Raw genomic sequence first — 16,882 nt, forward strand, 5'->3', positions numbered from 1 at the left:
CATCATCCTCAGAAAAAGACTCTCACTGTCCGCCCTATCTAATCCTCTGATCATCTTGTATGTCTCTATTAAATCCCCTCTTCGCCTCCTTCTCTCCAATGAGAACAGACCCAAGTCCCTCAGCCTTTCTTCATAAGGCCTTTGCTCCAGACCAGGCAACATCCTCGTAAATCTCCTCTGCACCTTTTCCAATGCTTCCACATCTTTCCTGTAATGGGGCGACCAGAACAGCATGCAATATTCCAAATGAGGCCGCACTAGCATCTTGTACAGTTGCAGCATGACAGCACGGGTCCGAAACTCAATCCCTCTACAAATAAAACTTAACACACTGTAAGCCTTTTTAACAGCACTATCAACCTGGGTGGCAACTTTCAGGGATCTATTTACACAGACACCAAGATCCCTCTGCACATCCACACTACCAAGAATCTTTCCATTGACCCAGTATTCTGCCTTCCTATTATTCGTCCCAAAGTGAATCACCTCACATTTATCTGCATTGAACTCCATTTGCCACCTTTCAGCCCAATTCTGCAGTTTATCCAAGTCTCCCTGCAACCTGCAACATTCTTCCACACTGTCCACGACTCCACCGACTTCAGCGTTATCTGCAAACTTACTAACCCATCCACTTATGCCTGCATCCAAGTCATTTATAAAAATGACAAACAGCAGTGGTCCCAAAACAGATCCTTGAGGCACACCACTAGTAGCACACAGTCCAGGCTGAATATTTTCCATCAACCATCACTCGTTGCCTTTTTACAGAAAGCCAGTTTCTAATCCAAACTGCTAAATCTCCCTCAATCCAATGCCTCCACATTTCCTCGAACAGCCTACCATGTGAAACCTTATCAAAGGCTTTACTGAAGTCCATGTACACCACGTCAACTGCCCGACCTTCATCCACATGCTTGGTCACCTTCTCAAAAAACGCAATGAGGTTTGTGAGGCACAACCTTCCCTTGAAGAATCCATGCTGACTATCTCCAATCAAATTGGTGCTTGCTCGATGATTATAAATCCTATCTCTTATAATCCTTTCCAAAACTTTTCCTACAACAGGCATAAGACTCACAGGTCTGTAATTACCTGGGTCATCTCTCCTGCCCTTCTTGAACATTGCACAGGTGTTGGAAAATGCAGGCCGAATGGCTTTAATTTGTGTCTATGTTCCTCCCTTCTCTCCACATCACCCCCTTGTGTTGTCAGTTGGCTCAACAGGGCAAGATGGTGGTGGTGTCAGTAACGTCACTGGGCTGGGAGTCTGAACACATCCCCATCCTTACCCGGTCTGGGCCTACACATAACTCCAGAAGTCCCCTTACCACCTCCACAGCAATGACTGTCACTGGCCCTCTGACTAGGCCCAAGCAAGAAACATCAAGAGGGCATTTGGGTGTTGGGGTGGGTGCAGAGGGACAGATCCTGGAGTGTTTGGGGGGGGGGGTGGAGGAGGATTGGGGTGGGGGGGGGAGGTTCTGTTGGTATTGGTGTTAGAGGATTGCATTGCTGTCAGGGACACCCACCCCGCCCCACAACTTATTTTGAAGTGAGAAGTAGGCCTCACTCCCACTTCCGGTTGCCCCAGAAGTGACACAGAGAGGTGAGATTGCATTTTCTTCTTCTGAGAGAAATTCTTCCAAATTTTCCGTCTTCCACCAACACCCACCCTCCCATGCACCCCTCCCCCCACAAAAAGAAATCAACAAGATTTGGGTTTCCTTGAGCTGTTTGTCGTAGTCCCAAGTTGACCCTTGACCTCTTGCATTCCTTGGAACTTGACACTGACACTGGCAAGGCCTGCCCTTTTTATTTTTCTTGTTTGTTTCCTGTTTTTGTTTTGTTTCGTTTGGACCTTTTTCTGAAAAAAAATCAGTGCATGAGGTTCTGCCGTCATCTCTAACCTCCCGTGACTGGTGCGGCCATCCATGGGTTTTTAAAGGTGACCGCTGGTACGCGCGTGTCTCTGTGTGTGTGAGAGTGAGTGTGTGAGAGTGAGTGTGTGAGAGTGAGTGTGTGAGAGTGAGTGTGTGAGAGTGAGTGTGTGTGTGAGTGAGTGAGAGTGAGTGTGTGTGTGTGTGAGTGAGTGAGTGAGTCTGCCTGCATCTCATCGAAGCCTTGTTTCCTGCAACGTACTTCTCCAAACATCTCAGAACTCTGCTCTTTCGGGCGTCAAACATCTCCAAAGCTACACACCCCCCACCACCACAAACCACCACCACCGCCCCCCCCCCCCCCCCCACACGTGCCACCCTTTTGCCCTGTCTCCTACTCCAATCTGGTCTCCTCACCACCATGGCTATGACTTATTGGCAAACCCTGTAACTCCCCTCCCCAGCACCATTTATGTAGGAGTTAGAGTGCTGGTCGAAAACAATTGGAATGCAGTCCCACAGTGTGGAATGGCACCATTGGGAAAGGCATAAGATGCAAGCCCAGGGGCAAACATGGCTCAGTGCAGAGATGGGTGCGGGGGCCAGATGGGAGTGGGAGGGGGGAGAGCTGCTTCGGAACTCAGCTTGAGAGAAACGTGCAGCAACTCTGGGCAGGTATGTCCACAACAGTTGGAGGAAGCAGTTAACAGTTAAAATGCGCAGGATCTCACCGTCTGTTCAACGGAGGCATTGGTGGCAAGAACTGGGATGTTACTCAATGCCTGAGGAGCCAGACATCAGGGGCCTGGTATGCGGTTGAGGAGATCAGCTGGGGAGGGTGCGAGGGGGTTTTCCCCCTCATCCTGCTGCGAATGTCTTTGTTCTCGAGAGTGGAGGCTGGTGAATTGGGGAGGCATTGGGAGACGACTGGGATTTGGCCAGAATTGAATCCGATTTGAGGGGCAGAGGCTGTACCCATTTGCTGAGGGCACTGGGGTAATGGTGGTGGGCTGGAGGCGTGGGCAGCACAGAAATTTGGAGCGGGGAGCCTCTGGATTTGGTGAAATTATGTCCAAATGGGAAGTGGCAGCTTGGAGCATATGGGTCAAATGGCCAGGTTATGTGGCCATAAGGGCTCCTTAGAGGTGTTTGGTTGTAGTGGAAGGGCACTGAGAGATTTGAGGTGTGGGGGAGGTAGGGGTGTAAGTTTGGGATCTTGCCCACTAGAGTCACCAAATCTCTTATCCCGTGTTTCTGGAAGCGGGATAGCAGACGCCTGTGCGAGCAGGTCCGGTGTGTTTGGAGGTCGTTGCCCCACCCGTATAGAACACCAAACACCCCACCCCAATGTCCTCCCCACCCCCTACCACTCCTGCATGCTTCCCCTCTCTGCTGTTATTGGCTGCAAACTAACCTTCGACCTTGCCATGGCTCCCACTGGTCAATGGAGGCTTACTGTAATTGGTGCTTGGCTGGCAATAGTGATGGGCTCTTGCTTTGCTGTATCGGATTGGACACGTTTCGAGTGGACACTCGCCCTTGGGCGATCTCGGTAGGCGGGAGGGGGTGACTGGAGGGTTTCAGGGTGGGGGGGAATGGGGGGGGGTGGTGAGGGAGGCAGTGATCGGAGTTGGGGAATTCAGGGAGGAAACGGCTAAGGGAGGGGCACATGGAGGGTGTAGTGAAGTTCTATGCCCCCATCCCCCTCCCACCCTTGAACCCAGGTCACATTGAAGGCCTTCGGGTTAGAAAAGATCTGGACATTATTCCTCAAAACCCCCCCAAATCAAATATTACCCTCTGTCTTGGATCTTGGACCGGGGGAGAGTTTGGGGAGGGGGGGGATAGTGAAACCAGCTGTCCCCTGAGCTGCGGATTTTGGGAACAGTTACTGGGCCTCGACAGCATTATTCCTTTGCTGTTTCTACTCTTGGGGAGGAGGTTTAGGGGTTCGGGGGGGGTTGAAGCGAGAACAGAACTGCTTGCCTGGGTTAGGGGAGGGGGTGCCCATCACCACCCACACTCCCCTCGCCTCCAGCACCTACCGAGATGTCAAGGGCGGGTGGACCGGAGGCTTCAGCATGTGTGATCCGTCTGCTCCTGGTTTTTGCATCTGTTGGAGGTGGGGGCTGCTGGGGGGGGGGGGGGGGGAGGAAGGAGCTGGCTCAACGGTAGACGCCACAAACCAAAGCACCCCACCCCGACCATCCCATTCCCTGGGGGTAAACTGGACGCTGACCTGTAAGGAGGACACTCACTGTCTGAACAGAGAGGATGAATGGTGTACCTCATCACCCCAGTGGCAGAGGGAGATGGTGGGATGGGATTGGATAAGACTCTTGTGCCAACCCCCTACCCCTCAGTGTTGGTAGTCATTGGTGAAGTGGACTGATCCTTGTGATCAAGTCTGTCAGGTGATAGTGGGAGGAACACTGCTCCACCCAGGCCTAGGTCAACCTGCCCGTCTGTCAATTTCCTGAGCTCCTGTTGACCCAGTTCCTCGAAGGGTAGGGGTGCGGTTTGGGGAGTGCATTTGTCATTTTTCTTTTGTGTGTTTCCAAATCTGAAGGGTTATGTATTTAAAAAACGTGCTTCTCTCTTCTTGCCTCTATCTCTCCAATTCTCTCCCTTGTTATTGCTCTCTCTCCCGTTTTCATTCTCTCTCTCTCTCTCTCTCGCGCTCTCCTACTCTCACTCTCCCCTCATTTTCTTGCGTTCTTATTCTCTCTTACGTTTACCCATCCGCATACTTCCTCTGCTCACTCCTTTTTCCTTCCTTCCTCTCTCTCCCCCTTCCCTCTTTTACTCTCCCCCTTCCATCACTTTCTCTTTCCTCCCTTCCCCCCCCCCCATTCTCTCTCTGCCACTTCCCAACCCTCTCCCCCTTTCCACTCCCCTCTCCTTCTTTCCCCCCCTCCACCCACGTCCCCATCCCTCTCTCTGTTTTCCGTGGTGTTGGGGGTTGGGGGTGGGGTTCTGTAAACCCCTGTTACCAGGCGCTGGCATGGGGCCGACCATTCAGATTGGCGAAGAGACCCTGATCACAGTGGATGCCAAGGCAGCAGGCAAGGGCAAGGTAACGTGCACCGTGTGTACGCCAGATGGCTCTGAGGCTGATGTCGACGTGGTGGAGAACGAGGATGGAACCTTTGACATCTTCTACACGGCTCCCCAGCCCGGAAAATATGTCATCTGTGTGCGCTTCGGGGGAGAACACATCCCTAACAGCCCCTTCCAGGTCACGGTGAGTAAACCGCCCCCCCCAGAGGGCATGTGTATGGGTGAAGGGGGGGTGTTGGGTATCTGTGTCTTGTCCATCTTGGAGCAGGTCGGCCTGGGTGTGGGTGTGGAGGGTTTGAGCTGAAGGGAGAGGTTGAATAGGCTGGTGCTATTTGACCTTACAGAGGTTTATACAATCATGAGGGGCTTAAATAGGATAAATAGTCGAGATCTTTTCCCCACGGGTAGGGATGTCCAAAAGTGAGGCTTAAGGTGAGAGGGGAGAGATTTAAAAGGTAGTTTCACACAGAGGGTGGTATATGCATGGAACGAGCTGCCAGAAAAAGTGGTGGAGGCTGGTACAATGACAACATTTAAAAGGCATCTGGATGGGTACATGGATAGGAAGGGTTTAGAGGGATATGGGCCAAAATGCTGGTAAATGGGACTGGATTAATTTAGGATATCTGGGTCAGCACGGACAAGTTGGGTCGAAGGGTCTGTTTCTGTTCTGTACAGTTTTAGGACTCCATTGAACAATGCCTGAGTTCACAATTCTCCTGCTCACAAATCTCCTCTCCTCCCATCCCCCACCACCATAGCCTTTCAAACCCCACCCCAAAAAAAATGGGATGGATGGAGGAGCAGATGTCAGCCATCCAGCCCATTGAATGTGTTCTGCCTATCGATGCAATCATGGCTGAACTGATCATCCTCAACTCCACTTTCCTGCCTATTCCCCGTAACCTCTTGATTCTCCACCCTTACTGATTCAAAATCTCCCACTATCACAGCTTTGAATATACTGAATGATCCATCCCCAACAGCCCTCTGCACACATTCCCTTCTCGCAGAGGGAAGAAATTCCTCGCCATCTCAGTCTCCAATGGGCGAACCCATAACTCTGAGATGATGCCCCTCTGGTCCTAGACTCTTCCACACAAGGGGAAACAACCTCTCTGCTTCTCCCCTGACAAACTCCCCTAAGAATCTCATCTGTTTCAATAAGGTTCCTCTCATTCTTCTAAACCCCAACAAGTACAGGTCCAACATACTCACCCGCTCCTTGTAAAACGCAGGAACAGCCAAGGAACCTCCTCTGGGCTGCCTCCATTGCCCGTCTGTCTTTCTGTGGATAAGGGGATACGAAACTGTTCACAACATTGCAGCTGTGGCCTGTCCAACTAACTGAAGCATAATAGTTGGTGACTGTAACATAGAGCACTAATGAGAGAAAACATAAGAACTGAATAGCAGACTTACACCAGAACAGGTCAGAGAAGCTCCTCTCTGCTGGGGTCGATCTCCCGAGGAGAGAGTGAGCAGGTTAAACCTGGTCCCATTGGAGTTTAGGAGATCGAGAGGGTGATAGCATTGGAACATCACAGATCTTGAGGGGAGGGGGGTGAATTGACAGGGTGGAGGCTGAGAGGATATTTACCTCACATCTCCCCCCACGTGTAGAGGGAAATCCAAAGTGAGAGAAAGGGGAATGGTTTCTGAACATGAGTGACTCCCCATTGATGACAGCGATGAGGAGAGGGAATCTTCTCTCGGAAGGTGGGCAAGTCTGAAATCCTGCCCCCCAGAGAGCAGGCGTGTGGGTGAGGGAGACAGGGGCAATGGGGCAGTGAATATATTCAAGGCTGAGTTAGAATTTGGATTGAGAAGAGTGGTTATGGTTGGGAGTGGGGAAGATGATGGTCAGAAAAATGGGGCTGATACCTTACACACTCAAATCAGCTGCCATTGTGTTGAAAGAGGGTGGGGGCGTAAGGTCAAGGGGCCTGGGTCAGCGGTTCTCTCAATCCCTGAGTTGGGGAGGGACAACCATGTTTGTGACTGGGCTGGGTTTCAGGTACAGATAGCTATGCCGAGGTCCAGCTTCACACGGAGGGGGTCTTTGTGGAGGAGGGGAGGGGAGGTTGGAGTGGAGTGAGGGGGTCTTTGTGGAGGAGGGGAGGGGAGGTTGGAGTGGAGTGAGGGGGTCTTTGTGGAGGAGGGGAGGGGAGGTTGGAGTGGAGTGAGGGGGTCTTTGTGGAGGAGGGGAGGGGAGGTTGGAGTGGAGTGAGGGGGTCTTTGTGGAGGAGGGGAGGGGAGGTTGGAGTGGAGTGAGGGGGTCTTTGTGGAGGAGGGGAGGGGAGGTTGGAGTGGAGTGAGGGGGTCTTTGTGGAGGAGGGGAGGGGAGGTTGGAGTGGAGTGAGGGGGTCTTTGTGGAGGAGGGGAGGGGAGGTTGGAGTGGAGTGAGGGGGTCTTTGTGGAGGAGGGGAGGGGAGGTTGGAGTGGAGTGAGGGGGTCTTTGTGGAGGAGGGGAGGGGAGGTTGGAGTGGAGTGAGGGGGTCTTTGTGGAGGAGGGGAGGGGAGGTTGGAGTGGAGTGAGCCCACCTCCCCAGTGTGATGAGTTCTCTAAACTGCTGTCCTCTCTTGTTTCATGATAGGCGACAGAAGGAGAAGGAATTACCCCTCAACAGCTACAACAACAAAGGACAGCACCCAATTATGGATGGGTACCGCATTACTTCCTGTCTCTCTGCCCTCGTCTGTCATTGCATTCATGCCCCTGCACCCATAACCTGGACTGAAACCAGAGACCATCCTGTCCTTTGACCCCAGAACTGGGGCAAAGTAGGAGTTGGAAAAGGGTGTCAGAACCAATGGGGAGACTGGCCTCCTCACTGAGCAGGGCTGTTCTCACCAGAGCAGGTGGTCACCATGGCCACACCGAGCCTGAGGCTGTTCGGCCCATCGTGTCTCTGACTGTTCTGTACGGGGGTGGTGTTGGGGGCTCGGGGACCTGCCTTGGGGTCAGTTCAGAAACACTGGAATCTCCTCCGTTTGGGCATCTCAATATTTCAGTGAGTGGGGTGGGGACTGGGTTCAGGACCACATTCAGAGATGTTACAGAGGGAGCTTTACTCTGTATCTAACCCTGTGCTGTCCCTGTCCTGGGAGTGTTTGATGGGACACAGAATGGAGGGAGCTTTACTTCCAGATTAAAAGAGCAAGGTGCGGGCGGGGGGAATCATTCTCTCAAACCTCAGGTGACTCATTGGAGACAGATACAAGCCCTACCGCACCCTAATCCACAACCGCCCCTCCCCGCAGCCAACCCCCGTCCTGCCCCTCACCAACCGTAGCGTTTAATCTGGGTTCAGGATCTGAGCCTAGCTGTTTGTTTCATCATGGCCAGTGTTGTCATCTCCTTCCTCTGGTCCATCCACAGGCTCCAGAGCGGCCTCTCAGTGTGAATGGTATGGACACGGCTGACCTTCGACCATTCGACCTGGTCATTCCTTTCACCATCAAGAAGGGTGAGATCACAGGTAAGAAGTTGGGGATTATATTTTCTTTTTGTTCCTGGGCATTTCCAGCTCAACCTGTCTTGGGGCCTGGATGGGAAAAGGGTCAGGTTTCGGCCTAAAGCAGATCCCATTTAGCACACCCTCCTCGAGCCTGTTACACATGAGCAGTAGGAGGCCATTCAGCCCCCTCCACAAGCCTGTTACACTATCCACCAGTTCAAACTGCTAATGCCACACAGCATTCGGAAAGGTTTCGCAATTGTAAACCCCCAAACCTCTTGCTCAATATATGTATCTCCCCAGGCCCCTTCCCTGATATGCCTGGGGCGAAAGGAATGGGCAGCTCCTGAGGATGACATCCTCCCAATTCGCCTGCATATGGCTTGAAATGACCCCAGGTCCTTTAGCTCGGAAAGAGATGAGAGTTCGGGATGCCGTGAGCAAGCCCCTTGGTGATCTCTCCCAATTAACATACAGCCTCGACGCTGTCTCATGAAGTGATCTTTTGTGCGGAACCTGATTGAATGTGTTTTTGGCAATCCAAAGGGATTATATCTAATATTATCCTCTCTTTCCACCTCAGAGCATTCGAGTGAACCTCTGAGGCCTGGTTTAGACTTGCAGATACTGAAGCTGGTGACAGCCGGAAATCTTCGGCCAAGCTTTGAGACGCTGGTGCGGATAGTTGACATGTTTATATATCTCTCTCTCTCTCTCGGCCCCTCACTTTCTCTCTCTCTCTCTGGTTTATCAGGGGAGGTCCGGATGCCATCCAAGTTAACGGCCAAACCGGACATTGTGGACAATAAGGATGGCACTGTGACAGTGAAGTTTGCACCCACTGAGAAAGGTCTGCATGAGATGGACATCAAGTGTGATGGCAACCACATCCCAGGTAAGGGAGCACCGTGCTGTCAGAGGGTCAGTGCTGAGGGAGCGCGGCACTGTCAGAGGATCAGTGCTGAGGGAGCGGGCACCTTCGGAGGGTCAGTATTTTCTCCCACCTTCCCCCCTCTCCAAGTTTTATCCTCCACCTTTCTTGCTCTGGTTTCCATCCCTCTCTCACAGTTTACCCTCGCCCCAACCCTTCACCCTTTGCCAGTTTGCCAAAAATATTTTGCAAACCCTGCCTTGTTTTAGGGAGCTTGCTCAGTGACTGGGCTGCCCAAAGTAGCAAGAGCAAATGGATGGTAAGAGCTTGTTGTGTGACAAGGAAGTGGCGCCCAAAGTGACTCGCGACCCTTTACTGGAAATAACAATGGGGAATGAAGAAGCTGTGGAATAAACCTTTTGCACTGTTAAAGACAGAAACAGTTTCTCTAAATTCTTGGTGCTTTGGGAATCGAGAGAAGAAGCCCATCAGCGTTTGATTTGGTGCCTTGCTGGTTTAGTGAGCTTCCATTTGTGTTTCCCTTCTCTCGCTCTCAGGGTGTCCTCTGCAGTTTTACGTGGATGTTGTCAACAGCGGACATGTCAATGCCTACGGCCCAGGCCTCATTCATGGAATGGTTAACAAGCCAGCTGTTTTCACCGTTGACACTAAAGATGCTGGCGAGGGTGAGTCTGTCGCGATAGTCTCTGGGTGCCAACTGCCAATTCACATTTGACTTTTTCCCTCTGTTCAGCTGTGTTTATTTCTCTGTCCCCTTTTCCATTTTGGTGCCATGTTTTGCTGTCTTCCTCTTTGTCATCCTCCTGACGTCTTGGCTCTTGTAGGCGGTCTGGCTCTGGCAATCGAAGGTCCTTCCAAGGCGGATATCAGCTGCACAGACAATAAGGATGGGACTTGCACCGTCTCCTACCTGCCCGTTCTACCCGGAGACTACAACATCCTGGTCAAGTACAACGATGAGCACATTCCTGGCAGCCCCTTTGTCTCCAAGATCACTGGTAGGGAAGCACTTTCCTGCAGTTTGAGGCCTCAGACCTATCTCCTTTCTTGTGGCCCTCTGGCCTGCTGTAATTTGTCTCCCTCAAAACGGAGACAAGTTTAAAGTCACCTCTTGCATTAAATGCATAAACCACATGTCAAAGGGAGAGGCCATTGTGTCCACCTGGGCATGGTCTGGCCCACATGAACCTCCGATGATCATGCTTTGAGTTCTGGTCATTTTTCCCAGGAGCTGAGCTTTGGCAGTGCTTGTTGTCATGAGATGACTCAGGCCAGCTGACTGAAATAATTTGAGGTGGAAGAAGAAATTATTTCCGTGGCGTCTTGGGCGATTGGACATTTGAGCCGTGACCTTGGGCTACGGTCCTCCTTGTAAATTTATTTTCTCTTGACCGAACTTCTCTTTGTGTGACCTCTCCAGGCGACGACTCCATGAGAATGTCCCAGCTGAAGGTAGGCTCCTCGACCGACATACCCCTGGACATCAGTGAGACAGATCTCAGCCAGCTGGTTGCCACTGTGACTGCTCCGTCTGAACGGGAGGAGTCTTGTCTGCTGAAGAGGCTGCGTGGTGGGAATATTGGTAGGTGCTGCGTCAATGCCATCTTTGGAAAGGTACCCCAGCAACGCGGGGCCCCAAACCATCACTCCCATCTGGGCCTACTATGCTGGCTTCAGGGAGCACAGGAAAGAGGCCACTCTACCTGTTTATGTATGTTTCATTGCCTCCTGATGAATTCCTCTGTGTAGATCACCTACATCGCTGCCACCTCCGCAACCGCCTCTGTCCACCCCTTCGCAAAATACACCTCGCCATGTGAGACTGCAGCTGCAGCCACTCTGTCCATCCTGTTTCCTAGTTCAGTTGGCACCATTCTGGCCATGATGGCAGGCGTCCGGGGCCTGAATAAGGCGAGGCGATCCCTCGGCCTACCAAACCCCATGCCACCCTCCCCCTCAGTGACCACTGTTGCCTTTGGGGGCGGAGAACTGTCCAGATTGTCTGCATGAAGTTTGAAGGGGGGTGGAGGTGTTTGTGTGGGTTGGTGCTATGGAGATTTGGGGGAATGGTGCCGAGGCAATGTGTTCTCAACACCCGCTTTGGATATTTGTGGGGCTCAATGTCTCTCTGTAAGTCAAGCAGGGAGCAGGGGTATGGGAAGATGGGATTCTGGGCAGTGCAGAGTTAGAACAAAATATTACACAGTTTATTAATTACTCCTTTCTCTCTCGATCCTGCCCCTTTCCCAACTTTTCTGTGCTCTTCCCCTCTTTCTCTCCTGTCTCTATGCCCTTTACCCCATTTTCCTTGACCTCGCTCCCCGACTTTTCCTACGCAAACCCCGCAGGTATATCGTTTGTCCCGAAGGAGATGGGTGAGCACGTGGTCAACATTAAGAAGAATGGCCGCCACGTGGCCAACAGCCCCATCACTGTCATGATCAACCAATCAGAGGTGGGCGATGCAAGCCGTGTGCACGTGTCCGGACCAGGCCTCAAGGAAGCGCACACCTTTGAGCCGGCACACTTCACCATCGACACACGGGAGGCCGGTACGTGGGGTGGAGGTGGGGAGGGGTGCAGGGGGCTGGAGGTGGGGAGGGGTGCAGGGGGCTGGAGGGGGTGACGGAGGTGGGGAGGGGTGCAGGGGGCTGGAGGGGGTGACGGAGGTGGGGAGGGGGCTGCAGGGGGCTGGAGGAGGGGGACGGAGGTGGGGAGGGGTGCAGGGGGCTGGAGGAGGGGGATGGAGGTGGGGAGGGGGTGCAGGGAAGCTGGAGGAGGGGGACGGAGGTGGGGAGGGGTGCAGGGGGCTGGAGGAGGGGGACGGAGGTGGGGAGGGGGCTGCAGGGGGCTGGAGGTGACAGAGAGGGAGGGGTATAATGAACATTCGAGGTGACAGAGGATGAATTGGGATGGGGAGGGGTTGAGTTGTGTTCAAACTGGGACTGGTTGGGCTGTGGCAGTGTCAAGGCTGTGGCAGTGTTGGGGGGTGCGGTGACACAGCTGGGGCAGTGTGGGGAGGGCACGGAGACGCGGCTGTGGCAGTGTGGGTGGGGGCGCGGTGACGCGGCTGTGGCAGTGTGGGGGGGGGTGCGCAGTGGAGCTGCTGTGACAGTGTCGGGGGGGGCGCGGTGACGCGGCTGTAGCAGTGTGGGGGTTGCGCAGTGACGCGGCTGTGGCAGTGTGGGGGTTGCGCTGTGACGCGGCTGTGGCAGTGTGGGGGTTGCGCAGTGACGCGGCTGTGGCAGTGTGGGGGTTGCGCGGTGACGCGGCTGTGGCAGTGTCGGGGGGCGCGGTGACGCGGCTGTGGCTGTGTGGGGGTGGCGCAGTGACGCGGCTGTGGCAGTGTGGGGGTTGCGCAGTGACGCGGCTGTGGCAGTGTGGGGGTTGCGCGGTGACGCGGCTGTGGCAGTGTCGGGGGGCGCGGTGACGCGGCTGTGGCAGTGTGGGGGTTGCGCAGTGAGGCGGCTGTGGCAGTGTCGGGGGGCGCGGTGACGCGGCTGTGGCAGTGTGGGGGTTGCGCAGTGACGTGGCTGTGGCAGTGTGGGGGTTGCGCAGTGACGCGGCTGTGGCAGTGTGGGGGTTGCGCAGTGACGCGGCTGTGGCAGTGTCGGGGGGCGCGGTGACGCGGCTGTGGCAGTGTGGGGGTTGCGCAGTGACGCGGCTGTGGCAGTGTGGGGGTTGCGCAGTGACGCGGCTGTGGCAGTGTGGGGGTTGCGCAGTGACGCGGCTGTGGCAGTGTGGGGGTTGCGCAGTGACGCGGCTGTGGCAGTGTGGGGGGTTGCGCGGTGACGCGGCTGTGGCAGTGTGGGGGGTTGCGCGGTGACGCGGCTGTGGCAGTGTGGGGGTTGCGCAGTGACGCGGCTGTGGCAGTGTGGGGGTTGCGCAGTGACGCGGCTGTGGCAGTGTGGGGGTTGCGCGGTGACGCGGCTGTGGCAGTGTGGGGGTTGCGCAGTGACGCGGCTGTGGCAGTGTGGGGGTTGCGCGGTGACGCGGCTGTGGCAGTGTCGGGGGGCGCGGTGACGCGGCTGTGGCAGTGTCGGGGGCGCGGTGACGCGGCTGTGGCAGTGTGGGGGTTGCGCAGTGACGTGGCTGTGGCAGTGTCGGGGGCGCGGTGACGCGGCTGTGGCAGTGTCGGGGGCGCGGTGACGCGGCTGTAGCAGTGTCAAGGGCGCGGTGACGCGGCTGTAGCAGTGTCGAGGGCGCGGTGACGCGGCTGTGGCAGTGTGGGGGTTGCGCAGTGAGGCGGCTGTGGCAGTGTCGGGGGGCGCGGTGACGCGGCTGTGGCAGTGTGGGGGTTGCGCAGTGAGGCGGCTGTGGCAGTGTCGGGGGGCGCGGTGACGCGGCTGTGGCAGTGTGGGGGTTGCGCAGTGACGTGGCTGTGGCAGTGTCGGGGGGCACGGTGACGCGGCTGTGGCAGTGTGGGGGTTGCGCAGTGACGCGGCTGTGGCAGTGTGGGGGTTGCGCAGTGACGCGGCTGTGGCAGTGTCGGGGGGCGCGGTGACGCGGCTGTGGCAGTGTGGGGGTTGCGCAGTGACGTGGCTGTGGCAGTGTCGGGGGGCACGGTGACGCGGCTGTGGCAGTGTGGGGGTTGCGCAGTGACGCGGCTGTAGCAGTGTCGGGGGCGCGGTGACGCGGCTGTGGCAGTGTGGGGGTTGCGCAGTGACGCGGCTGTGGCAGTGTGGGGGTTGCGCAGTGACGCGGCTGTAGCAGTGTCGGGGGCGCGGTGACGCGGCTGTGGCAGTGTGGGGGTTGCGCAGTGACGCGGCTGTGGCTGTGTGGGGGTTGCGCAGTGAGGCGGCTGTGGCAGTGTGGGGGTTGCGCAGTGAGGCGGCTGTGGCAGTGTGGGGGTTGCGCGGTTACGCGGCTGTGGCAGTGTGGGGGTTGCGCGGTTACGCGGCTGTGGCAGTGTCGGTGAGCGCGGTGACGCGGCTGTGGCAGTGTGGGGGTTGCGCAGTGACGCGGCTGTGGCAGTGTCGGGGGGCGCGGTGACGCGGCTGTGGCAGTGTGGGGGTTGCGCGGTGACGCGGCTGTGGCAGTGTGGGGGTTGCGCGGTGACGCGGCTGTGGCAGTGTGGGGGTTGCGCGGTGACGCGGCTGTGGCAGTGTGGGGGTTGCGCGGTGACGCGGCTGTGGCTGTGTGGGGGTTGCGCGGTGACGCGGCTGTGGCAGTGTGGGGGTTGCGCGGTGACGCGGCTGTGGCAGTGTGGGGGTTGCGCGGTGACGCGGCTGTGGCAGTGTGGGGGTTGCGCGGTGACGCGGCTGTGGCAGTGTGGGGGGTTGCGCGGTGACGCGGCTGTGGCAGTGTGGGGGTTGCGCGGTGACGCGGCTGTGGCAGTGTGGGGGTTGCGCGGTGACGCGGCTGTGGCAGTGTCGGGGGGCGCGGTGACGCGGCTGTGGCAGTGTCGGGGGCGCGGTGACGCGGCTGTGGCAGTGTGGGGGTTGCGCAGTGACGTGGCTGTGGCAGTGTCGGGGGCGCGGTGACGCGGCTGTAGCAGTGTCGAGGGCGCGGTGACGCGGCTGTGGCAGTGTGGGGGTTGCGCAGTGACGTGGCTGTGGCAGTGTCTGGGGCGCGGTGACGCGGCTGTAGCAGTGTCGAGGGCGCGGTGACGCGGCTGTGGCAGTGTGGGGGTTGCGCAGTGACGTGGCTGTGGCAGTGTCGGGGGCGCGGTGACGCGGCTGTAGCAGTGTCGAGGGCGCGGTGACGCGGCTGTGGCAGTGTGGGGGTTGCGCAGTGACGCGGCTGTGGCAGTGTGGGGGTTGCGCAGTGAGGCGGCTGTGGCAGTGTGGGGGTTGCGCAGTGACGCGGCTGTGGCAGTGTCGGGGGGCGCGGTGACGCGGCTGTGGCAGTGTGGGGGTTGCGCAGTGACGCGGCTGTGGCAGTGTCGGGGGGCGCGGTGACGCGGCTGTGGCAGTGTGGGGGTTGCGCAGTGACGTGGCTGTGGCAGTGTCGGGGGGCACGGTGACGCGGCTGTGGCAGTGTGGGGGTTGCGCAGTGACGCGGCTGTAGCAGTGTCGGGGGCGCGGTGACGCGGCTGTGGCAGTGTGGGGGTTGCGCAGTGACGCGGCTGTGGCAGTGTGGGGGTTGCGCAGTGACGCGGCTGTGGCAGTGTGGGGGTTGCGCAGTGACGCGGCTGTAGCAGTGTCGGGGGCGCGGTGACGCGGCTGTGGCAGTGTCGGGGGGCACGGTGACGCGGCTGTGGCAGTGTGGGGGTTGCGCAGTGACGCGGCTGTGGCTGTGTGGGGGTTGCGCAGTGACGCGGCTGTGGCAGTGTGGGGGTTGCGCAGTGAGGCGGCTGTGGCAGTGTGGGGGTTGCGCGGTTACGCGGCTGTGGCAGTGTGGGGGTTGCGCGGTTACGCGGCTGTGGCAGTGTCGGTGAGCGCGGTGACGCGGCTGTGGCAGTGTGGGGGTTGCGCAGTGACGCGGCTGTGGCAGTGTCGGGGGGGCGCGGTGACGCGGCTGTGGCAGTGTGGGGGTTGCGCAGTGACGTGGCTGTGGCAGTGTCGGGGGGCGCGGTGACGCGGCTGTGGCAGTGTGGGGGTTGCGCAGTGACGCGGCTGTGGCAGTGTGGGGGTTGCGCAGTGAGGCGGCTGTGGCAGTGTGGGGGTTGCGCGGTGACGCGGCTGTGGCAGTGTGGGGGTTGCGCAGTGACGCGGCTGTGGCAGTGTGGGGGTTGCGCAGTGACGCGTCTGTGGCAGTGTGGGGTGTGCGGTGACGCGTCTGTGGCAGTGTGGGGTGTGCGGTGACGCGGCTGTGGCAGTGTGGGGGTTGCGCAGTGACGCGGCTGTGGCAGTGTGGGGGTTGCGCAGTGACGCGGCTGTGGCAGTGTGGGGGGGGCGCGGTGACGCGGCTGTGGCAGTGTCGGGGGGCGCGATGACGCGGCTGTGGCTGTGTGGGGGTTGCGCGGTGACGCGGCTGTGGCAGTGTGGGGGTTGCGCAGTGACGCGGCTGTGGCAGTGTGGGGGTTGCGCGGTGACGCGGCTGTGGCAGTGTGGGGGTTGCGCGGTGACGCGGCTGTGGCAGTGTGGGGTGTGCGGTGACGCGGCTGTGGCTGTGACGATATTGGGACTGGTAGCGAGTGCTGTATCAGTTTGTTTGCCTCCTAGGTTATGGTGGTCTGGGACTCTCCATCGAAGGGCCCAGTAAAGTGGACATCAGCACTGAGGAGATGGAGAATGGTAAATGCAGAGTAACATACTGTCCCACTGAGCCAGGGAACTACATCATCAACATCAAGTTTGCAGACTTGCACGTCCCAGGTATAACCACACTCCATTGTTATCCGGTAGCACGCTGGAGAGTACACACTGCTACCACTTTGTGTCGGTGAGAGAGTGTGTTGAAGGCAGGGTTTAGCATGTCGTTCGAATGCCTGACTGTTTTGTTCTGGATAGTGTTGAGCTTCTTGAGTATTGTTGGAGCTGCCACCATCCAGGCCAGTGGGGAATATTCTATCACTCTCCAGGGGGTTAGGGTCCTGACCCGAAACGTCAACTTTCCCATTCCTCTGATGCTGCCTGTCCTGCCGTGTTCCTCCAGCTCCACGCTGTGTTAACTATTCCGTTACATCCCTGAATTGTGCCTGGTTG

General features: G+C 57.3%; 1 protein-coding gene across 1 annotated transcript in view; it reads left to right on the forward strand.

Moving 5' to 3' along the window:
• The window catches only part of LOC125450013 (filamin-A), a 109,385-nt gene that overhangs the window by 78,135 nt on the left and 14,368 nt on the right, over positions 1 to 16,882 (forward strand). The window contains 9 exon segments of the mRNA XM_059643190.1: positions 4,877 to 5,124; positions 7,538 to 7,606; positions 8,323 to 8,422; positions 9,156 to 9,296; positions 9,830 to 9,958; positions 10,118 to 10,291; positions 10,714 to 10,875; positions 11,642 to 11,845; positions 16,400 to 16,552. Coding sequence (XP_059499173.1) covers positions 4,877 to 5,124; positions 7,538 to 7,606; positions 8,323 to 8,422; positions 9,156 to 9,296; positions 9,830 to 9,958; positions 10,118 to 10,291; positions 10,714 to 10,875; positions 11,642 to 11,845; positions 16,400 to 16,552 — 1,380 coding nt within the window.

This window comes from Stegostoma tigrinum, chromosome 49 (genome assembly GCF_030684315.1).
Source record: "Stegostoma tigrinum isolate sSteTig4 chromosome 49, sSteTig4.hap1, whole genome shotgun sequence".
NCBI classification, from domain to species: Eukaryota; Metazoa; Chordata; class Chondrichthyes; order Orectolobiformes; family Stegostomatidae; genus Stegostoma; species Stegostoma tigrinum.